The sequence below is a fragment of the Leopardus geoffroyi genome, chromosome A3, assembly GCF_018350155.1.
Source record: "Leopardus geoffroyi isolate Oge1 chromosome A3, O.geoffroyi_Oge1_pat1.0, whole genome shotgun sequence".
Taxonomy (NCBI): domain Eukaryota; kingdom Metazoa; phylum Chordata; class Mammalia; order Carnivora; family Felidae; genus Leopardus; species Leopardus geoffroyi.
This window is the reverse complement of record NC_059336.1, coordinates 27,229,298-27,252,792: the sequence shown is the minus strand read 5'-3', so window position 1 is coordinate 27,252,792 and position 23,495 is coordinate 27,229,298. Positions and strand designations below refer to the sequence as shown.

General features: G+C 46.1%; 1 protein-coding gene and 1 long non-coding RNA gene across 2 annotated transcripts; both read right to left on the bottom strand.

Moving 5' to 3' along the window:
- Nucleotides 1-2,087: 2,087 nt before the first annotated feature.
- On the bottom strand, nt 2,088-4,298 carry DEFB121 (defensin beta 121). Its single transcript, XM_045444986.1, has 2 exons — nt 3,810-4,298; nt 2,088-2,894 (listed from the first exon to the last, which is right to left on the bottom strand). Exons 1-2 carry the CDS (start codon nt 3,865-3,867, stop codon nt 2,737-2,739), a joined length of 216 nt encoding a protein of 71 aa, XP_045300942.1. The 5' UTR covers nt 3,868-4,298; the 3' UTR covers nt 2,088-2,736.
- Nucleotides 4,299-19,658: 15,360 nt separating this feature from the next.
- On the bottom strand, nt 19,659-22,549 carry LOC123580346. The gene is made up of 2 exons (XR_006703265.1): nt 22,081-22,549; nt 19,659-19,838 (listed from the first exon to the last, which is right to left on the bottom strand). It is a non-coding gene; the product is annotated as an uncharacterized LOC123580346 (long non-coding RNA).
- Nucleotides 22,550-23,495: the final 946 nt, after the last annotated feature.

Genomic DNA, 23,495 nt, shown 5'->3' with positions numbered 1-23,495 from the left:
AAAAAAAATTATCAGGCAATTGCTACATTGAATTCTTAATATATCACCCTGCCACAATGTCTGTTCCAAAAATATTAAGTACATTTGTATAACTGATCTCATTAATATGTAATGATTTTGCTTTTAAGGCAAAGCATGACGTCCACAACGCCTCCAGACATTCAGAGAAGACACCGCCTGACTCACGCAAGTGTATATTTCAGTTTGCTCGGCCATAATGGAAGCATCCACCAATGACCATCACAGCGATGGGTGATGTAACTGTAGCCACCCCTGCTAAGTGTCTCATCTTATAATCTCAATATGTATCTCTAGTAATGCCCACTCTCCCTTGGTCCTTCCAAGCCCAGTTCAATTGTCGGGACTTCCAATCAGTTCTATGAGCTACATAGCATCCTGACAAGAAATGTCTTTTCTGCTTAAGTCGGTCTCTGATGAACTCAAGCCATTACATCCAATGACAAATTTAAGGTGCGTCATCATCAAATATGTTGAGGAACGTTGCTGTATTCCATAAAGAACCCTTGTGACATTGGGCACCAGGATGTGGGACAATCGGACATGGCAGAGAAGTGAAAAGATCAGTGGCAAAACTCAAGGTAGAAGGTCTGGGGTGGGAGAAAGAGGGAGGATGCCAAGGAGGGACTGAGCCGAGGGGGTAGCCCTGAAAACAGATTGAACACTAATCGAGTATTCAATCAATATTAGTTGAACAATTGTGACTTAATGAGATACATGCTTGACTTACAGGGCCCCTCCCCTCCAAAGACTCAAGGGGCGATGATGGCAGACCTGTCATGAGAAGTGAACAGGAGGGCATCCTGTCTTTTTTTTTTTTTTTTAGTTCAAGTTAGTTAACATACAGTGTAATCTTGGCCTCAGGAGTAGAACCCAGTGATTCATCTCTTACTTACGACACCCAGTGCTCATCCCAAAGAGTGGGGGGGCATCCCAAGTCTTCCTGGGAATCGAACGTGTGCTAGATTCTGTTCTGGGTGCTTCCTACCTGTGATTTCATTTAATCTAATGACACCCCTGTGCCTTGGGTGGGATGGATCCTCACTTTAGAGAGGAGAAAATAAAACAGAGAGGGTTAAATGGCCTGCCCAGCGTCATGCAGCAGATAGGTGACTCAAGGACTTGAACCCAGATCTTCTGATCCTGAATCCAGTGTTCAAAACTGTTTGACACATTTGGTGATACTTAGACACTGAGGCTGGAGGTTTTCATGAAAAAAAGGTGTGCTGGGGATGACTGAGTCAAGCCATAAGGCTGAGGCCAATTTTCGTGTATGAAGGGACTGGATGGTAAGTAGGTGATGCTGAACAGAGCTTCCCAAGTCAGAATAAAGAATCAAATCCTTTTTGATTAATCAGATAAGTAGCAAGGGTTGGGAACACTTGAGACCGTGACCCAAATCATGGGGCTGGTAATGGGAAAATCCCCACGGTCTCAGTTCGGGATCAGTCTTAGAAAAAGACTAGCCCACAGTTCAAGATCATGTGGCCCCCTTTGGGAGGAAAGGAAAAAGATGAAGTGGGAACCCACGTGGGGCCTGATACCTGCTCTCTGCAGGTGGAAGAAAACTATGAGACACAATCCAGGACTCCCTAACGGGATAGAACTGGGGGTGTTATCAGGGGAGAGCAGTCACAGCCTTTTGGGCTGAAAGTAGAGAAAACGAAGCAGCGGGCTAAGAATGGGTTCTCGTGTTCATCACAGATTCTTGCTTGCCTCCTCGACTTACCCTGAAACACCCCGAGATTCGGCCCCCCAAACCTGCCGTAGCCTGTATCTCGACTCTAAAGCTCCACTGTCCAGCACGATAACCACTACCCACATTTAGCTATATAGATTAGATTAGATTGGATTCAATATTCAGTTCCCCAGTTACACTAGCCACATTTTTTTTTCATGTCCTCATCGAGCTTACTGATTGTGGGGGGTGGGGGGGAGGATATAAATAACAAATCACGTAATATGTACTTGTGGAATGATTTAAAAATCAAATGCTCTATGTTTGCATTACTGTCCCCCTCCCCCCACCCCTCACCTCCCCACCCACCCCCCAGCCCCCGCGTTGACTTTGTACGTAGTCACGTACCTTTAGAAAACATAGCATTGGTTGATGTTTTGGTTTCTATTTCAGGGGACATCTTTCTTTTTTTCACCCCACAATATGTCTTGCAGCGTTAGGTAGATTGACATCCTCTTTTTTAAGTGAGACGTAGTGGTCATCGGTATGCATACTTCATTTCCGAGCTAATGGGCATTTAGAATGTTCTGGGGTTTTTCCTTTTGCATTACAAACAAGGATGCAACAGGCGTCTCCACCCACTCACTCGCCACATCTCAAATGGTCAATAGCCACACGTGGCTAGTAGCTACCATATTGGACACCGCGGAGCTGGGATGTTTCCATCATTATAGAAAATTCTCCTGGCAGTGCTGACTCTAGAAAACAGTAGTCAAATGGGTAGAATGAACACTCCTTATTTACATCATCTGGGATGAACTGTGGGCCAGCAGGCTAGGAGCTACGTGCCAAACAGACTAACCAACTGGTCTTCCCTGTTCTGTCTCACCTGCACGCACACCTCTCTTTGTTCTTGATTTGTAAGTTCAATGAGGCGGAGCTACCAGACACAAATGGGACAGTCGAGAATGATTTAGTAGAGCTGTGGGCTCCGATGACGTTGGGCTCAAAGTCGGGCGAGATGGGCCAGACTGCAGAAGTTACTCCAGGCTTCCGGTTGGTGGCAAGGATCTAGTTTTGACAGGTACATGCTTGGGGTTGACACAACACTTAGTCTCATCATTGCATAACAGGTAGAATACTTCACTGTCTTTACACGTTGTTCTGCACCTTCCCAACTTTTTCCAGCAGTGCCTGGCTAAAATTAAAAGGGAAGGAGAGGACGGGGTCAGTCCTGAAATAAAGCAGAGGGCTGGGCAAGGGGGAAGGCGCCCCAGCAGAGAAGACAGTAGTAAGGAAATAAGGAGATGTGCGGGGAGGAGTATTGGCCATTTTCCTTTCTTCTCCCATTTGTGTCGTCAGTCACAACCCCGAAGTCCTCCCCAGGAGGCAGCTTCCCCTCCCTGGCCAACTCCTTTGGGGGAGGCAGGAGCCTCCCCCCACAACTAGGTTTTGTCTCCTTCATAATACAATGTAACCAGGTACCCAATATCAGTTACTTTTTCCCTTTGCCCTCAGTCCCCTCTCTGACCCTATCAATGAAACAGGACAGGAGTCTGAAATACACCCATCTGGACATCTGCAAGTTTTCTAGGGCATCTGCAAAACTCCCAAGAATGTAACACTCCCTCCTCCACAACATCTTGGGCCTTTTTGTGCGTCTTAACCAGCCTAGATAATTAGCTGCTCTGGGGGACCCACAGCCTAGAGTGGCCCAGGTAAATTAAAATTGCCTGAGAACGGTATCAGAATCCTCAATCAGAAATTCAGGAACCATTTTCATGGAGGCAACAATAGCTCGAAATTCAAATCCCCCCGATGTTCTTAGAAAAGTGCCCATTTCCTCCATATTCCGCACCCGCATCTCTCTCCTCCGTGTACCCTCCGCCCAGATCATCATGTTCCACTTCTCCAAAGCACACCAGAGAAGATCAGAGTAGTCAAGTAATAACACTGGAAAGATCAGCTGGTACAAGAGAACTCAAATTTTCCCCTGGCTACAGAGATCGTCCAGAGGCCTCCAAGGAGGCTGCCATTCTCCTAGTCCAGGCTGTTAGAGCCCCCAGAACTCCCTGAACGTGACCCACTCCCGCTTGGGAGAGCTCCTATTTACCTTGGGTAACCCGGGCCAGGAGCAGGCTAACAGTCAAAACCAGGAGAATACGCTTCATGAACGCCGAGGGCTCAGGGGGAGATTAGGAGGCTTAGAGGCTTCTGGGCTGGCAAGACATGCAGAGGTCTGCATTCTGGGCAGTCCAGACCAATATTTATTGCCCTGAGGATCATGGCAGAGCCATGATCAGTGAACCAGAAAGGGAACAGTCCCTTAAGATTAGACAAGCAGACAAGTCATCAACCACACTGGTTGAATGGCCGCCGGATACCCCACCCTTGTCTAAACCTCCAGGGGAGGCTGGGACAGGGGGAAGAGACGTTAACAAAGAGAAGACACAGCCTTACCTTTGAGGACGTTTGCAATATAACTGGGGAGCCAAGAAGGGGAAAAAATGCTTTCGCTAGTCATTCAGTTCTGGTAAAAGAAAGGGCAGTGAGACCGAAAAGGAGTGATACTTCTGTGTCCCTTGGGTTCTCTCCAGCAATAAGAACATCTTGGGATGTCTCATATGTTGGGGATTCATTTTAATGGTAAAGGAAGGGCATGGGGCGCCTGGGTGGCTCAGTCAGTTAAGCGTCCGACTTTGGCTCAGGTCATGACCTCTCGATTCGTGATTTCAAGCCCCGAGTCGGCCTCTCTGCTGACAGCTCGGAGCCTGGAGCCTGCTTCAGATTCTCTCTCTCTCTCTCTCTCTCTCTCTCTCCCCCCACCTCCACCTCCCCCATTCATGTTCTGTCTCTCTCTCTCTCTCTCAACAATAAATATTAAAAGTAAAGGAAGGACAGAAGCAGAGGGAAACACCTCATGGCTCCATGGCCATCACTACTGGAAACTAAAATGTTAGGCTTTGTGGAGTGGGATGAGGAGGAAGGCCACAGCCCTGACTTTTAACAGCGTGTGTTTGAGAACAAGTTGCATCCTCCTAGGTGGCAAAGGAAGGGCCACTTTTTCCCATTGCGGTGTTTCCTATAATCTATGGTAGACTGCGTTACCGACCCCAATTTTACACCCCTATCTGAATCCATTTCGAAGGTCTCATCCCGGGAGGAATGCACTTCCCTGTCCCTTCACTTTTGTCTGGGCTGTGAGACTTGCTTTTTAGCCAATGGCACATGGCCAGGAGTGACAGCGTGCCCGTTTTGAGCCCAGACTTTAAGAGGCGATGACCGTTTTTACTGCCCTTTAGCGCCTCGGCCATCACCGCGAGAAGCACGCGCCCCAGTGGTCCAAAGACAATGAGACATTCACGGAGCAGAGCCACCCCGGCTTGCCCACGGAGCTGCAGTGAGAAATTAAGCTGTGCCTGCTACTCCAACCCCAAGCAGAGCAACCCAGCCAAAGTCCAGCTTCCCCGCTGACTCGTGAGCCATGATCGAGAATGCCGTGTTAAGACCCTGAGTTTGGGAGTGGGAGAAGACATAGTAATGGCTTAGATATACATAAAGCCAGCAGACAGATCAGAAAACAGCCAAATCAAATGCTTTTTAGCACAGTAATGGAAAGGTCTATCATTTCAAAATGGGCAGACACAAGGGCACACGAACAGGAGGCATGTCTCCTTTCTGATTTTCTGATACAGAATAAGACAGTTGTCTCCAAGACAAATGAATGCTCTAGACAAGGGGCCATCAGACCTTTTCTGTAAAGGCCCAGATAGTAAATATTTCCGGATTCTCGGGCCATGCAGTCTCTGTTGCAACTACTCAACTCTGCCTTTGTAGCACAACAAGCGACCACAGTGTGTAAACAAATGGGTGTGGCTGTGTTCCAAGCAAGCTTTATTTACAGGCACTGAAATGTGAATTTCATATAATTTTCACACGTCACTAAATATTATCTTTTTTAATTTTTTTTCAACTGTTCAAAAACGTAAAACCCAATCTTAGCTCACGGGTCATACAAAATCAGGCAGCAGGCTGGATCCAGACTGGCAAATGTTAGAAAGCTAAATAATGCCAAATAATGACAGGGAAATGAGAATAGAGGAATATTCACGTACTGCTGGTGGGGTGTGGATCAGAGGCTGAATGACTATGAATCTCAAAGTTTCAGGGCCCCTCACTAGCTTGGACCCTTGTGAGTGCTGAGAGTTCTAGAATGTTCTAGCTAAGGAGGGGAAACAAGGTTGCAATTTAGGAAACGTCAATAAATAAGCATTTCAGGCTGATTATCTTAAAAGATCCCAGTAATCTATTGTAATTTTGTAGCTCATTCTAAATGCACAGTCAGGGGCGCCTGGGTGTTGCAGTCGATTAAGTGTTCAACTTCGGCTCAGGTCATGATCTTGCAGTCTGTGCGTTCAAGTCCTGCGTGGGGCTCTGTGCTGACAACTCAGAGCCTGGAGCCTGCTTTGGATTCTGTGTCTCCCTGTCTCTCTGCCCCTCCCCTACTTGCGCTCTCTCTCTTTCTCAAAAGTAAATAAACATTTAAAAAACTTTAAACCCATATTCACTTTGGGACCTGGTTTTGAATTTGTAATTTTGTGTTCTTTGTAAACAGAATCCCAAAATTCTAAAAAGCTGGCTCCTACTCTTGAGATGGAAACAGTCATTCTGGGGAGGAATCTAATGACACTTAGTCCAATTAAGTGTAAGCATTTGTTGTGACCCAGAAATTCCAATCCCGGGTACATGTTCCAAAGAAATCCTCCTTTTCCAAAAGGAATATGCGTGGGGATATCATATGCTGGAGAGTTTGGTGTGCACAAATAAATATGGATGAGTGTTGAAAACCAGTGCTCACTATAACTGCATCACCACTTTGGAAAACAGTTTGATGGGGTTTTTGTTTTGTTTTGTTTTTAGTTTGATGGTTTCTTAAAAATTTAGACACACACTTACCATACAACCCGGTGATTTCATTCCTACATATTTATCCAAGATAAAGAAAGGGCTATGTCTACACCAAATAGTGTGCAACACATTTTCATAGCGGTTTTATTTATTCACGAGTAGAAACAACCTAAATATCCATCAAGTAGCAAAGAAATAAATGGCAGTATGTCCATATAATAGAACACTACTCAGAAGTAAAGAATTAATGGTTACTACACACAGTATACAGGACTCTAAAAAGGGAGTGAAAGAAGCCAGATAAAAAGAGACTATACTGAATAAATCTATTTGTATGAAACTCTAGAAAAGATTAATCTACAGTGACAAAAAAACCAAACAAACCCAACAACAACAACAACAGCAAAAAAGTATCAGTAGTTGCCTAGGGCTGTTGGGAGGGGGTGGGCATTGACTGAGATGGGACAATAGGGAACTTTTAGGATGATGAAAACATTCTATACACAGGTGTCAAAACTCATCAAAATGTATACACTTAAAATGGGCCCATTTTATACATAAATTATGCTTAAAATTGCAGTAAAGTTGACTTCTCTAAAAACTAGTGCTAATTTTAAAAAGTAAGTAACAGAACGAAATATATGACCTAAAACCACTATTTAAATAAAAATACATACACTTTTTTTAATCTTTTTTTTTTTTTAATTTTTAATCTTTATTTATTTTTGAGAGACAGAGTGCGAGCAGGGGAGGGACAGAGAGAGAGGTAGACGCAGAATCCGAAGCAGGCTCCAGGCTCCAAGCGGTCAGCACAGAGCCCGACGCGGGGCTTGAGCTCACAAGCCATGAGATCATGACCTGAGCTGAAGTCGGACACTTAACCAACTGAGCCACCCAGGTGCCCCCAAAATACATACGCTTTAAAAAGGTACATATTCAAACATGGAAAGAGTTGCTTGTGCAGGACACGGATAGGAATTGATTGTAGGGATAGAAATCAATACATCAGTAAAAGCTTCAGCCATAACACCAACGCTGAGAGGAGCCTGGGTGGCTCAGTCGGTTAAGTGTCCAACTCTTGATTTCGGCTCAGGTCATGATCCCAGGATTGTGGGATGGACCCCATGTGGGGCTCTACACTGAGCATGGGGCCTGCTTAAGATTCTCTCTCTCCCTGCCCCACCCCTCTCCCCCACTTGTTCTCTCTCACTGTCTTTAGAATTAAAAAAAAAAAAAATCAACAATGCCAAATTTGCTGTGAATAATTAACTGGATCCTTGAAACAGAGCTAAAAGAAATTTAAAAAAGGGCTATTTGATAAGAGGCTTTCTTCTAAGGATCACTAGTGAGGAAATCAGCCCTCTGGACTGGAACTCATTTCCTTTCCTTCCAGAAAAGGTAGCTAAGGCCCAGGGCAAAAACAAAGGCACAACTCCCTCCATTCTTGAGGAGACAGGTTGTTTCTAGAGTCTTGAAAGACTGGAGAGAAAGTAGAGAGCAACTCGTGGGAGCCCCATTCTTGCAGAAACCTGAGTTTAGAAGGAACTTCATTTGTACATCAAAAGAACTTTTAAAAGACACAGAGTTTCTCCTACACTAAACTGTTTCGAGATCTACCTCTCCTGCAGTAAAGAACTTTATCATAATATACAAAATGGAGTATTACTTGGCCATCAAAAAGAATGAAATTGGGGCACCTGGGTGGATCAGTTGGTTAAGCGTCTGACTTCGGCTCAGGTCATGATCTCATGGTTCGTGGGTTTGAGCCCCTCATCAGGCTCTGTGCTGACAGCTCAGAGCCTGGAGCCTGCTTTGGATGCTGTGTCCCCCTCTCTCTCTTCCCCTGCCCCACTCATGCTCTCTCTCTCTGTCTCTCTCTCTCTCTCTCTCAAAAATAAACAAACGGGGGGCGCCTGGGTGGCGCAGTCGGTTAAGCGTCCGACTTCAGCCAGGTCACGATCTCGCGGTCCATGAGTTCGAGCCCCGCGTCAGGCTCTGGGCTGATGGCTCGGAGCCTGGAGCCTGTTTCCGATTCTGTGTCTCCCTCTCTCTCTGCCCCTCCCCTGTTCATGCTCTGTCTCTCTCTGTCTCAAAAATAAATAAATGTTGGAAAAAAAAATAATTAAAAAATAAATAAATAAACAAACATTAAAAAAAATTTTTTTAAAAGAATGAAATCTTGTCATTTGCAACAACATGGATGGAACTAGAGTGTATTATGCTAAGCAAAATTAGAGAAAGACGAATATCATATGTCTTCACTCAAATGAGGAATTTAAGATACAAAACAGATGAACATAAGGGAAGGGAAGCAAAAGTAATATAAAAAAAGGGGAGGGGGACAGAACATAAGAGACTCTTAAATATAGAGAACAAACTGAGGGGGGGTGGATGGGCTAAATGGGCAAGGGGCATTAAGACACTCGTTGGGATGAGCCCTGGGTGTTATATGTAGGGGATGAATCACTAGATTCTATTCCTGAAATCATTATCGCCCTGTATGCTAACTAACTTGGATGTAAATTAAGAACTTCACCATAACCCTGCATGTTTGTTCTCGTGGATGCCGATTCGCAGAATAAGTGGCCTAAAAAGGAATGACCGGAACCCATTATACGAATTATTTAGCAGAATCAGCACTGGTTTTCAGCAGTAGAGAAGACTCTCATAAAAGACTGCATCCCATTTACATTTTTGCTTCATTGCAGTCTTTGGGGGTGGGGATATTGGAGGGAGGTAGGGAAAGAGGATGAAGCTACTGGCCACAGGAGGCTTGGAGACTTTCTGGCTTTCTTTCTATTACATTCCAGCTCTCTGGCTCCTGGTGCCATGTGTAATTAGCAATGGCAGTGGATATGCTGGCGTTTCTTCCTCAAGTTACTCGAAAGGATGTAGGACAATCTATCACCAGGGCCAGTGTGGGGGAATTAAAAAAAAAAAAAGCTTTGGAACCAAACAAATCCAGGTTTAAATCCTCACTTTACCATTTATCATCCACGGGACTTTGAAGTTTTTACTTAAATTCCAGTTAGTTCACACACAGTGTCATATCAGGTTCAGGTATACGATATAGTGATTCAACACGTCCATACAACACACGGTGCTCATCATGGTAAGTGTACTCTTAATCCCCATCACCTATTTTACCCATCCCCTCCCCACCTCCCCTCTGGTAACCATCAATTTGTTCTCTAGAGTTAAGAGTGTCTCTTGGTTCTCTCTCGCTTTTTTCTCCTTTGCTCATTTGTTTTGTCTCTTAAATTCCACCTATGCATGAAATCTCATGGTATTTGTCATTCTCGGACTGATTTATTTCACTTAGCGTTGTACTCTTCCAGCTCCATCCATGTGGTTGGAAATGGCAAGATTTTGTTCTTTTTGATGGCTGAGTAATGGTCCGTTGTTTATAGACACCACCAGCCATGTGGCTTTGAACAAGCCCATTCATGGCTTTGAACCTCAGTTCGTCATTTCTCATATGGAGACAACACCGCGGACCTCAGAGGTTAGCTGGGAAGATTAAATAAGGTACTACTTGTGAAGCACATAGAGCAATGTCTGACACACAGGGAAGCCCTGGTGACTGGTAGCTGTTGTTATTTACTGTGAATTCTCACCTACCTTGACTTCTTGGAGCATTTGACTCATGACCTCTTTCCTCCCTGAAGCTCTCCTCGCTCCCCTCCGTCATTAACCGAGTCAGTATTCAGCAAGGATTGTCAGTGATTCAGAGACCTCTCTGCCCACTGTGGTTTTTCAAATCAAGGTCGTAAGTTTCAAAACTTTGGGTCTCAGTCTAAGATCCAAAGTGTTTACCCAGAATCCAGGCTCAAGGCCAGATCTGGCTTCTGTGTCTGGAGTGCTACAATGTATCTCTGTTCGAGCTCTGATGAAAGACATATCAGAGCACGTTGCCAAGTTTATCCCTGTTTCTAGCTCTCTTGGGCCCCTCGGGATGACTTCTTAGTGTTGCCCAAACCTTTCCAGAAGTTGCTCTTTCCCTCAAGGCGTCATATCATTTTGTCTTCTTTCCCAGGCGCCAACCACTGCTGTCTCCGTGACAGCATTCATCCCTCCTAGAATGTCTTTCTCTAACTGCCCCCCTACGCATGCCATTTTAAGGTTCCTATGGACCAAAGTCTAAGGTCCTCTGGACATAGTGGCAGAGGAACTAAGAGGGTTCTGGTCCCTAAAATGCTTACAGCTTCTTCAGGAAAATGGAAAGCAAGCATTTTTAAACGAACTTCCAAAGACGCTTAAGAAATGTTTGCTAAATAAATCAAACCTTGATGAAGCAGCTGCTATGAACAGTCCAACTCTGTTGGGCACCAGAAATACAAAACAGTATAGGATAGTGGCCCCTAATAACCAACAGTATTAGGATAAACTAGATTACAATGTAGTCACAACAACACCAAAAGACTCTTGGTGGCTTATGAGAACAAAGGTTTACTTTTCGCTCACGCTGCACGTTCTTTGCGGGTTGGCCGGAGACACTGCTCTGTCTTCTCACTTGGGAACCCAAACCGATTGGTAGCCACTCAACCGCTGCTGATCACCATGGCAGAGGAAAAAGAGAGCCCTGGTGGGTCTTAGAACTGCCTTTTACATGCCCTGACCTTGGAAATAATGTGTATGACCTAACTCACTGGCTACAACAGCGACACGGCCCCGGCCAACCACCAGAGGGCCAAGAAATGCACTCCTACCGCACGCCTAGAATGCCGAGAGCCAGAAGTATTCGAATAGCGTCAACAGCCACACGTATCATCATCGTGGCCAGGCAGGACGGCCACACGAATAAAAACAATACAAAGTACTCTGTGCTGAATCAAAATAGAAAAACATATTCGGGTGGAACAGCACAAAAAAAGGGACAATTAACAAAGGCCAGGGAGGTCAGCAAAGTTTCATGGAGGGCCTTGTCAGAGCCTTGAAGGGAGGCAGGTTCCAGAGAAATGGCAGAGGGGAGGGTGTGAGGGGGTATTCCAGGTAAGGGAGCAGTGTGGACAGAGCGATGGTGGCTGCCAAAGCTTGTGAGCCATTTGGAAACAAGGAAAATACTGCATGGCTATAGCTGAGAGTTCATGCACCATATAATGTTGCAGGATTGGATAGCCATGAGACCTTTAAATTCTTGAATGCAAATATAAGAAACTTAGACTTGGCTCTGGGGGTCAAAATCAGAAAATCGAGGGAGACTAAGAAGGTAGGGATCTGGTCCTTCCCTTCTCTCTTCCCATTTTAACATGAGCATCTTTCTGTTGATCTGTTTGATATATTGACTTCCATTTAAGGGTTTGTTTTTTAAGTTTTCTGCTGGGGCACCTGGATGGCTCAGTCAGTTAAGCGTCCAACTCTTGATTTTAGTTGAGGTCATGATCTCATAGCTCCTGAGATCAAACCCCGCGTCGGGCTCTGCACTCACAGTGCGGAGCCTGCTTGGGATTCTGTCTCCCTCCCTCTCTCTCTGCATCTCCCCTGCTCACGTTCTCTATCTATCAAAATAAATAAATCAACTTTTGAAAAATATTCTCTGCTGCTTTAAAAAGAAGCTTGAAAATCCCTGGTGTCAACAATATGGAGCTTTTTTTTTTTTTTTTTTTTTTTTTTTAGTTTTTGAGCATAGATTCTTAGAATTCAGAACTAAGAGGCTGTCTCATGTCTTATGCTATCGAAAGCAAAAGTTCACTCTAACCAATCCTCCCCCTTTCTTTTAAAACACTTTCAGTGATGGAAAAATTAGTACATGTCAAGATAGCACATTCCATGCTTGGACTCCTGTCATTTTAGGAGGCTATTTCTTTGTTGTTGTTGTTGTTGTTGTTTAGGAGGCTATTTCTATTGAACCAGAATTTACCCTCCTGTAACCTTTACCCAGCATCCTGATTTCTGCCCTCCAACAGCTACCAAGAATGAGCCCAAAACAAAACAAAAAAACACTCAGGACCGCGTCTTTGAATTTTGACAATGTACAAGCCAGCCTTGAGAGAACCAGAGCTTCCACGATAGCAGATACAAGAAAATAACAATCCTGCTGGGGATGCCGAGAAAGTGAGATCAGCCCCTGTTTGTGAAGACTTAACTTCAGAGGGAGAGAGAGCCAAGGTAGTACACAGGCCAAAAGCACTTACAATAATAGCTACCACTTATGGTGTCCTTCCTCGTGCCAGAAACTATTCTGAGTGGTTTATACATATTAGTTTACCTCATCTTCCCTGCAACCCTGCAAGATAGGGATGATTATGCTCCTCCTTTTCCTGACGAGGAACGGAAGCAGAGGCAAGATTGGGGTCTCTGCAGCGAAGGCTGCTGTGCACAGGGGTCTCTGGGGTTCACGGCCGGGCCGGGCAGGGGAGGCTCTCTGCCGGGACTGGCTCAGCAGCACTGAGCAGCATGTTTGGCAGTTTGTAGCAGTTTGGCAGCAGCATGTTTGTAGGCCAGTATGATACTATTTTGATGACCAAAGATCGCTTTGCAATATAGTTTGAAATCAGGAAGTGTGATGCTTCCAGCTTTGTTCTTTCTCAGGATTGCTCTGGATATTCAGGATCTTTTGTGGTTCCGTGCAAATTTTAGGACTGTTTTTTTTTTTTTTTTCCTGTTCCTATAAAAAAAAAAAAATGTCGTTGGAATCTTGATAGGGATTGCACAGAATCCAAGGTGGCTTTGGGTAGTATAGACACAGTTACGATACTAAGTCTTCTGATCCATGAACGCGAGAATACCTGTCCATTTCTTTGTATTTTCTTCGATTTCTCGTATCAAAGTCTTGTAATTTTCATATACAGATCTTTCACCTTCTTGGTTAAATTTCTTCTGAAGTATCTTATTGCTTTTGTAGCTATTGTAAATGGGATTGGGGTTTTTTTTTTTTTTAGTGTTTTTATTTATATTTTTGAGAAAGAGAGAGAGAGAGAGAGACAGAGCATGAGCAGGGGAGGGGAGGAGAGAGAGGGAGACACAGAATCCAAAGCAGGCCCCAGGCTCTGAGCTGTCAGCACAGAGCCCGACACGGGGCTCGAGCCCACGAACCGTGGGATCATGACCTGAGCCAAAGTCAGACACTTAACCGACTGAGCCCCCCCACAGCGCCCCTAAATGGGATTGTCTTTCTTTCTTTCCTTTTCAGATAATTCATCGTGAGGGTACAGAAACACAACTGATTTTTTGTCTGTTGGTTTTGTGTCCTACAACCTTGCTAAATTTGTTGATTAGTCCTAAGCTTTTTGGTGGAGCCTTTAGGACGTGTTTATATACACAATCATGTCATCTGCAGAGAAAACTTCATTTCTTCCTTTCCAGTTTGGATACTTTTCATTTCTTTTTCTTGCCAGATTGCTCTGGTGAAGACTTGTAGGACTATATTAAATGTACGGGGCGCCTGGGTGGCGCAGTCGGTTAAGCGTCCGACTTCAGCCAGGTCACGATCTCGCGGTCCGTGAGTTCGAGCCCCGCGTCAGGCTCTGGGTTGATGGCTCAGAGCCTGGAGCCTGTTTCCGATTCTGTGTCTCCCTCTCTCTCTGCCCCTCCCCCGTTCATGCTCTGTCTCTCTCTGTCCCAAAAATAAATAAACGTTGAAAAAAAAAAAATTAATAAAAAAAAAAAAAATGTAAGTAGCAAGAGCGGGCACCTTTGTCTTGTTGCCGACCTTAGAGGAAGAGCCTGCAACCTTCCACAGCTGAGTATGACCCTCTCTGAGGTCAGGAGGTAGGGATGCTGTGGCCGGCTGGACTCTGTGGTCGGGTGGGGCTGCTGGCTGTGCCCCCTGGTCGAGAGGAACCACTACAAGGGCTCTGCAGTCCCCTCTGGTTGGATGAGATCTCAGGCTGCATTTCCTGACGGGGTGGTGCCACTGAGTGTTCTCCACACTTGGGCCCAGCTACAGGCTGGGGGTGGGGGCTGGGGGCTCCATAATTAGCCCCGCTGGGATCTCAGGCTGTCTCCTGGGGCCACACGGTGCCGCTGGCTGGATTCCGTGTTCAGGCCGGGCTGCAGCCGGCTGCCAGGGTCTCCGACCAGGCTCCTGGTCAGCAGGACCGAAGGCTATACTCAGCAGTTGGCGAGGGCTGCAAATTTGCTTCCCGGCCGGAGCAGGCCATAGAGTGTGCATCATTGGCCAGGGAGCAACTGAGCTCCCTAGCCGTTTGGAATCACTGGCTCTGCAGAGGGACAGAAATGCTGGTTGAGATCTCTGCTTGGGTCTGCTGCAAGCAGGAATGCAGTCCGAGAGCGGGTACTGGCTGCTGTAAGCCCCGCTCCCTTCTCCATCTCTATCTGATCCCCAGTACTCAAGCCGTACAGATTCCTCCCAAAGATCCCCATGAAACAAGACCCTAGCGAGTCCCTCTGGAAGCAGCCCACAAGGCCCAGCTGGATGCCCAGCTTAGGTTCGCTTTCTCCCCCTGGAGAAACCATAGACCCCGGGTATCCCTCTTGTTGCAACACTGTGCTGGCCTTGGGCGGGGGGTGGGGGGCAGGGTACCATCAGAGTGTATGTTTTTTCTCCTTTTCTGAGGTCCGGGGGTGCTTCAATCTTACCCTCAAGTTCTCAGATTTCCACAGTGCCGTCCTGTCTATGGACAGCGGCTAGTTGGTCTTTCCGTAAAGGGGACTGAAGTTTAGAACAACCTATGCCACCATCTTGATAACATCACTTTCCCCTCTTAGTCCCTCGAGGAACTCAGGAAATCAGGGGGCCCTGATTGGATGGCAATCAGATTTCCACTGTCTGGAGGAGTGAGGGTTTGTAAGTGATACAGACCGTGTTATAAAAAACAAAGCCAGGGGCGCCTGGGTGGCGCAGTTGGTTAAGCGTCCGACTTCAGCCAGGTCACGATCTCGCGGTCCGTGAGTTCGAGCCCCGCGTCGGGCTCTGGGCTGATGGCTCAGAGCCTGGAGCCTGTTTCTGATTCTGTGTCTCCCTCTCTCTCTGCCCCTCCCCCGTTCATGCTTTGTCTCTCTCTGTCCCAAAAATAAAATAAACGTTAAAAAAAAAAAAAAAAAAAAAAAAAAAAAAAAAACAAAGCCAGTCACGCGTCTGACTCTCGATTTCCACTCAGGTCATGATCTCGCGGTTCGTGAGTCAGAGCCCCACGTTAGGCTCTGTGCTGGGCAGCCTCAGAACCGACCTGTGGTACTTCCCAGAGGTGGAGACCAGCCCGCATCCTTGCCCTACAGCCTTGCCCGGTTGCTGAAAATCTGCACAGCCCAGATCTCCTCTCCCGTGTCACACTGACAATCCTCCTTTTATCTGAGCAGAAAACGAGAACTTTCTTATCTGAAGAGGCTAACACGTGGTCTCTGGATGGGGGGAGGCAACAAGGCGCCCTCTGAGAGCAGGGGGATCGTATTGAACACAGGAAGAGAGTTAAGTGAAGTTTTACCTATTTAAGGGTAAGATCTGGCCTTCTTTCCCATCTCCGCTTTGAAGACACTGACAGGCAGATTTGTACATTTTGAGCAGGATTTTGGAGGACAGTTTCCAGGGAAATCTGACCAATCCCAGAGGAAAAAAACCCTGAAGATACAGACACTGTATTTGCTTCTGTTTCAACTGCTGTAACAGACTACCATTGACTGGGTGGCTTACACAATAAACATTTTTTTTTTCTCCCAGTTCTGGATCCTGGCAAGTCCAAGATCAAGGCACCAGCAGATTCAGTGTCTGGTGAGGCCCTGCCTCCTGGTTTATTCATAGGCTCTTCTCACTGTCTTCACAGGGCAGATAGGGTGAGAGAGCTCTCTGGGGTCTTTTCTTATAGAGACACGAATCCCATTCATGAGGGCTCTAAGCACCGCCCAAAGGCCCCACCTCCTGACGCCATCCCACTGGGGGTTGGGATTTCAGCATATGAATTCGAGAGGAACGCACACTTTCAGGTCCTAAAGATTGCAGAGGATTCTTCCAGGGGAGATTTGACCAGTCCAAGAGGAAAAAAAGACCTGAAGACACGGGCACTGTGTGTTCTTTGATAAATGAAGCCAGTTGGTCATGGCCCACTCACAATATAAGCAAATAACCAAGAACTACTAACCAGATGAGGAGAGCTTCTAACATACCGGAAAAAGAAGGAGGAGGAGGAGGAGGAGGAGGAGGAGGAGGAGGAAGAGAGGGATGGGTGGCAACAAAATAATAATAATAATAACAGCAACTAAAAAGAAGTAGATTATGCAGGAGACAATGTCATCGGAAAAATCATCAAAATAAGAGAAGCTATTAATACCACGAAACTAGAACAGGATTATTTTTAAAAAGAAAGAAAAAAGGGACACCTGGGTGGCGCAGTCGACTGAGCATCTGACTTCAGCCCAAGTCATGATCTCACAGTTCATGAGTTCAAGCCCCACCCCAGGCTCCATACTCTCTCTCTCTTCCTCTCTCTCTGCCCCTTGCTCACTCGAGTTCTCTCCCTCTCAAAAAGTAATTAATTATCTTACAAAAGGAAAAAGGGGCACCTAGGTGTCTTAGTCGGTTAAGCATCCAACTTCAGCTTAGGTCATGATCTCGAAGTTCATGAGTTTGAGCCCCGTGTCGGGCTGTGTGCTGACAGCTCAGAGCCTGGAGCCTGCTTCAGATTCTGTGTCTCCCTCCCTCTCTGCCCCTTCCCCACTGTGCTCTTTCTCTCTCACTCTCTCTCTCTCTTCAAAAATAAACATTAAAAAATAAATATTTTTTAAACAATAAAAATAAACAGTAAAAAATAAACATTAAAAAAATAAATAAAAAGAAAAAAGAATAAGAAAAAAATTTTAGTGAATAAAAGTACAAAGATAAAATTTCTAGAAATTAGATTAAATGAGATAAAAGCAGTAGAGAAAATATAAGAAAATGCGAAAATTAGGGCGCCTGGGTGGTTCAGTCAGCTAAGCTTCTGACTTCAGCGCAGGTCATGATCTCACAGTTGGTGAGTTCGAGTCCCACATCAGGTGAGCTTAAGCCCTGCTTCGGGTGAGCCCCACTTCTCCCTCAATCTCTCTCTCTCTCTGCCCTCCCTTACTTGCACTCTCTCTCTCTCAATTAAAAAAAAAAAAAGAAAATGAGAAAATTAGGGAATCCCACATTTGCAAAATAAGAATTCTAGGAAAGGAAGGAAGGAAGGAGGGGAGGAAAGTAGGAAGGAAGGAAGGAAGAAAAGAGTTACATAAATAGGAAGCAAGAAACACAAAAGGCAGGAAATCATCAAAGAAATAAGGAAAAAAATGTTGTAGAATTGAAGGACATGCATTTCCAAACTGATGGGGTCCATTGAGTGCTGAGTAGAATTGATTAAAATAATCCTACAAAAAATTTAGGCACATCATGATGCAATTTCAACACCCTGTAGTAGAAAGAAAATAGTAAAAGCTTTCAGAGAGAAGGAACAGTTTATAATACCGAGATGAGTTTTGGAATGGTCTCGGATTTCTCCACGGTGACACTAGATGTTGAAAGACAATGCAACAATGCCTTCAGAAGGTTGAGAGGAGGGGCGCCTGGGTGGCGCAGTCGGTTGAGCATCCGACTTCAGCCAGGTCCCGATCTCGCGGTCCGTGAGTTCGAGCCCCGCGTCGGGCTCTGGGCTGACGGCTCGGAGCCTGGAGCCTGTTTCCGATTCTGTGTCTCCCTCTCTCTCTGCCCCTCCCCCGCTCATGCTCTGTCTCTCTCTGTCCCCCAAAAAATAAATAAACGTTGAAAAAAAAAAAGGTTGAGAGGAAATCATTTCCAATATGGAACGAGCGACCAAACTGCTAACCGAGTGTGAGGTTAGTACATGGAGGCCAAATGTTTTCCAGAGGCCATCAGGAGGTGCTCTGCCAAAAGTAAAGGATCAAGAAAGGTCTAGGATCCAGGAAGCAGGGCATTTATCACAGGAGAAAATCAAAGAGAATCCCCAGAATGATGTCAACAGAGACCCAGGATGGCAGCGGGTCAGGAGGCACCCAGTTCAGTCTGGAGCAAGTCCAACTCCAGGCAGATAAAATTGATAAGCTACCTAATGGTTCTGACCTTATTCAGAGGAGATAACAGACAGTTAAATTCTCATTTTTCATATCAGGAATTCAATGGGGAATACGTAAAAATGAAAAAAAAAAGGAAATAACAATAGTACGTAAGCATATTATTTAGAGATATGGAGTGAAATCCAAAGAAACAACAAAAAGATATGAGGGGCACCTGGGTGGCTCGATCGGTTAAGCGTCCGACTCTTGGTTTTGGCTCAGGTCATGATCTCACGGTTCATGGGTTCGAGCCCCGCATCGGGCTCTGTGCAGTCAGTGCAGAGCCTGCTTGGGATTCTCTCTTTCTCTCCCTCTCTCTCTGGACTTCCCCTGCTTGTTCTCTCTCTCTCTCTCTCTTTCTCTCTCTCTCTCTCAAAATAAATAAAAGATTTAAAAGATAAGAAAGTGGTTCTCTTTGGAACGCAAGAAATGGAGAAAGGGAGATGTGTGGGCTATATGTTATTATAGCCCCTTATTCAAAGCTGAGTCCTAAAACTACATTTGGCTTTGATGAAAATCCAAACTAAGTATAAAAAATTAAACTAATACACATAGAAAGAAACAATGGATTAAGAATCAGGCCTGGGAGTGAATATAACTTCAGCTTCTATAGCAATCCCAGAACATAAGACCCCTTGTAACACTGCCTGCCCCAGCTTCCTATCTCAGAGGTTCAAATAAATACGATACGCATCTCTGTTTATATTTGCCATGGTCCAAGAGGCGAGGAGCTATTTCTAAGCCTGTACACGGACGGGTATGTAATCCCAGCATCTCCCCATGATAGTTAGGTGAATGGCACTGAGTAAATCACTTCATTACTCTGATCCTCAGGTTCCCTATCCATAAAATAAAACTGATAACCGTAACTACCTCTCAGGTAGGTCTAAAGGGACGATGAGATCATAGATGCATCTAACATACAGTAGATCTGGTTTCCTCTCCTATATATACTTCCTTAACCAAGCCTTCCTTCTACTCGACTTTGATTAGGTGTGCCAAGAGACGAACACAGAAAACATTCAAAGGTATTTTAATCAAGCGCAGGAATCTGCTGAGGTCAGACTCGGGGCAGGGTTGTCTTCATTTCTGTGCCCTCGGGCTCAGAGCACTAATTCACGTCTGTAACGACTTTGGCTGAAACTTGGGCTTCACGCAGCACAGTTTACCACTCATGCAGAAAACATAAATCTTTTCATTCTTGATGCATTTCTCACGGCAGGAGCCACGAAGATTCCAGCATTTTTCAGTGCTGCCTGATACAAAGGGTGGAAAGGGAGAGAAGCCGACATCAGTCCTGAGGGGCACTAGGTCCTGGCTTGAGAGGGCTAATTAATAGCCACGCAGAAGACCCTAGAACATGGAGTCACCTCCCACGATTTATAGGGCGGTGGTAAAGTCTCACATCCTTTCTGGACACTCATGCCACTCACTGCTCTTCCTGAATGTTCCGTCTCATGGGTACATCGGGTCATAATAATTAAGGGTCATTGGGGTCCGGTCATAACACTTAGGAACACGGACTGTCGGAACCCATCCACCTGGTTTTGAAATCTGTCTATAACGCAGCCAACTAGAAGAACTCAAGCAGGTTACTTCCTTTCTCGGAGCACCGATTTCCTCTTTTCTAAAAAGAAGATACAGAACCTGCCTCAGACAGTTGTGGTGGGGATCAAATGAAGAGCGTATAAAAGCCATTAGCATGAAAAAAACTTCAGATATGACACGATGGTATCTCGGAAAGAATTGTACATTAAAAAAAAATTTTTTTTAATGTTTATTTCTGAGACAGAGCATGAGCGAGGGAGGGTCAGAGAGAGAGGGAGACACAGAATCCGAAGCAGGCTCCAGGCTCTGAGCTGGCAGCACAGAGCCCGATGCGGGGCTCGAACTCACAGACTGCGAGATCATGACCTGATCCAAAGTCAGACGCTCAACCAACTGAGCCACCCAGGCACCCCAAGAATTATATATTTAAAAAAATCGCTTTATTAGTAAAGACTAAACTAGAAGGAATACACGATCAAGTAAATTAGCAGATAATGGCATAAGAGAAATACAGAGTGAAATAGAGGATGTGTTTAAAAAGAAAGGAAGAGGGGCGCCTGGGTGGCGCAGTCGGTTAAGCGTCCGACTTCAGCCAGGTCACGATCTCGCGGTCCGTGAGTTCGAGCCCCGCGTCGGGCTCTGGGCTGATGGCTCGGAGCCTGGAGCCTGTTTCCGATTCTGTGTCTCCCTCTCTCTCTGCCCCTCCCCCATTCATGCTCTGTCTCTCTCTGTCCCAAAAATAAATAAATGTTGAAAAAAAAAATTTTTAAAAATAAAAAGAAAGGAAGATATGGGTGGCTCAGTCGGTTAAGTGTTCGACTTCAGCTCGGGTCATGATCCCTCCTTTGGTTCGTGAGTTCGAGCCCCACTCTCTGTCTCTGTCTCTCTCTCTCCAAAATTAACCAAATTTATCGACACAGGACTAGTAATGAACATGATTAAACAGCAAGTTAGAGACGCCAAGGGTGACAGGGGTAGAAGCTTCTGTCAGATCACAAAGAGGGGACCGTACTAGCACCTTGGGCTGGGCAAGTTTGACATGGGCTCCTCTCTACTTAAAATCTTTCCAAGGCTCCAGTACAGGGCCTGGCACAGATGGGCAACGGGAGTTAGGAGATTCTGTCTCTCTTCGGGCAGCTGTAAGTGGGGCAAAAGCCAAGTGATTCCAGGGACTCGTGTGAGAAGAAGTCACTATTGCCTTGCCTCCTTCCTGCTTTCCCAGCCTTCCCCCACTCCTCCTCCCACACCTGACCTCCTGCCCTTGGCCCCTGGAGCTGACCAAGGAGTGGAGATCAGGGGGAGCCGGCAGAAAAATCGGCAGGTGACATTCGGTGCCTAAGAACTGGCACCTGCCACGGGAAAAGGAGACTGGCTGAGCGCCAGCCCTCCTCTTACGTGGGTTTAGAAAATAAAGAAGCTACATTCGGGGGCGCCTGGGCCGCTCAGTTGGTTAAGTGTCCGACTTCGGCTCAGGTCATGACCTCGCAGCTTGTGGGTTCGAGCGCCGTGTCGGGCTCTGTGCTGACAGCTCAGAGCCTGGAGCCCACTTCGGGTTCTGTGTCTCCCTCTCTCTCTGCTCCTCCCCTGCTCGTGCCCCATCTCTCTGTCTCTCTCTCTCTCAGCAATAAACATTAAAAAATCGAAAATAAATAAAAAAGCTACATCGGTTGCATAAAATTTCTTTGTGTTCCATGTGGATCTCTCGAACCTGATTTATTCTAAACGGAAGAACGAGACATTGCAACTCGGAGGGGCCAGGTAGTTCCCCGGGGACGTCACAGAGCTGGTAAGTGGTGGGGCAGGGTCTCTCCCAGGATCTGAGGGCTCCTCTCTCTTCCCCGGATGAGCGGTGTTCCACTCTGCCGCCCACCAGCCCGTCCTCCCAGGCGCTGGGGGTCCCCAGCTGAGACCCACCCCCGACCCTCCCCCGAAGAGGTCTAGGTTACCTGGAATGACCCGGGACAAGAGCAGCAGCACAGCCAAAGTTAGCAAAAAGCGCTTCATGACTTCAGGTGGCTCAAGGGCTGGTGTCTGGCCTGAGGAGGTGACAAGCAAAGGAGGACAGGTCTAGACTCTCTGCCCCCTCTCATCACATGGAGCACACGTCACTTACACGTGCCTCAGCGTCCCACAGTTACACGCAGCCCTGGAACAGCCTGCCTCCCTCGGACTTCTCGGTCACTGCCCTGACTACGGCCCGCCCACAGCCGGACCAGCACCCCTGAGCTGACACGCCTGCCTTTATCCACTTTCACCTGTTAGGGTCCAGCAGGAAGAAGTCACACGACAGCCAGAGAGGTTTGTTTTTTTCTACATGTCAGCCCTTTTTATGACTCACCTTGATACCCTCCAAGACCCCACGTCATACACAGAAAACAAGGCATCGTCTTTTCTATGTGCTACAAAGTAATGAAAGTTAAGTAAGCTCCTTGTTTCTCCTCTTTAATATTTTTAAGTGTTTATTTATTTTTGAGAGAGAGAGAGAGAGAGTGCGCAAGTGGGAGAGGGAGACACAGAATCCGAAGCAGGCTCCAGGCTCCGAGCTGTCAGCACAGAGCCCGACACGGGGCTCGAACCCACGAACCGAGAGATCATGACCTGAGCCGAAGTCGGACGCTTAACCAGCTGAGCCACCCAGGTGCCCCTCTTTTTTATATTTGTTTAAAGGCTTCATTTTTGTAGAGCAGTTTTGCAATAAAATTAAGAGAATACAGAAGTTTCCCATATGCCCCTGCTCACACTCAGAAATAGCCTCCCCCGTTCTCAACATCCTCTACCAAAGGGGGACATTGTTTACAACCAATGAGCCTCCATTGACACATCATAATCAGTCAAAGTTCATAGTTTGCATTAGGGTTCACTCTTGGTATCCTACATTCTACGGGTTTGGACAAATGTATGACGCATCCATCATGATATCGTACAGGTTATTTTCACGGCCTTAAAAAAAATTCTCCGTGTTCTGCCTATTCATCTTTCTCCTCCTCCCTCCATCCTGTCAATCACTGATTTCTTTTGTATTGTCTCCGAAGTTTAGCCTATGTCATACAGTTAGAATCATACGGTATGATTCTAAGCCTTCTCAGACCGGCTTCTCTCCCCCAGCAATATGCAGGTAAGATTTCTCCCTGTCTTTTCAAACTCATTTCCTTTTAGCCCGGAATAATATTCCATTGTCTGGATGCACCACAGTTAAGTTATCCATTCGCCTACTGAAGGATATCTTGGTGGCTCCCGAGTTGTGGCAATGGTGAATAAAGCTACCTTGAATATCATGTGCGGGTGTTTGTGTGGACGTAAATTTTCAGCTCCTCTGGGTCAATACCAAAGAGTGTGTTTGCTGGGTCTTATGGAAAGAGTG

Bases quoted from the DNA above. Each gene is read 5' to 3' on its own strand.
- DEFB121 (XM_045444986.1), bottom strand. From the start codon at position 3,867: ATGAAGCGTATTCTCCTGGTTTTGACTGTTAGCCTGCTCCTGGCCCGG. The intron at 2,895-3,809 runs GTAAATAGGAGC...TTTTAATTTTAG, and splicing joins CCTGGCCCGGGTTACCCAAG to CCAGGCACTGCTGGAAAAAG.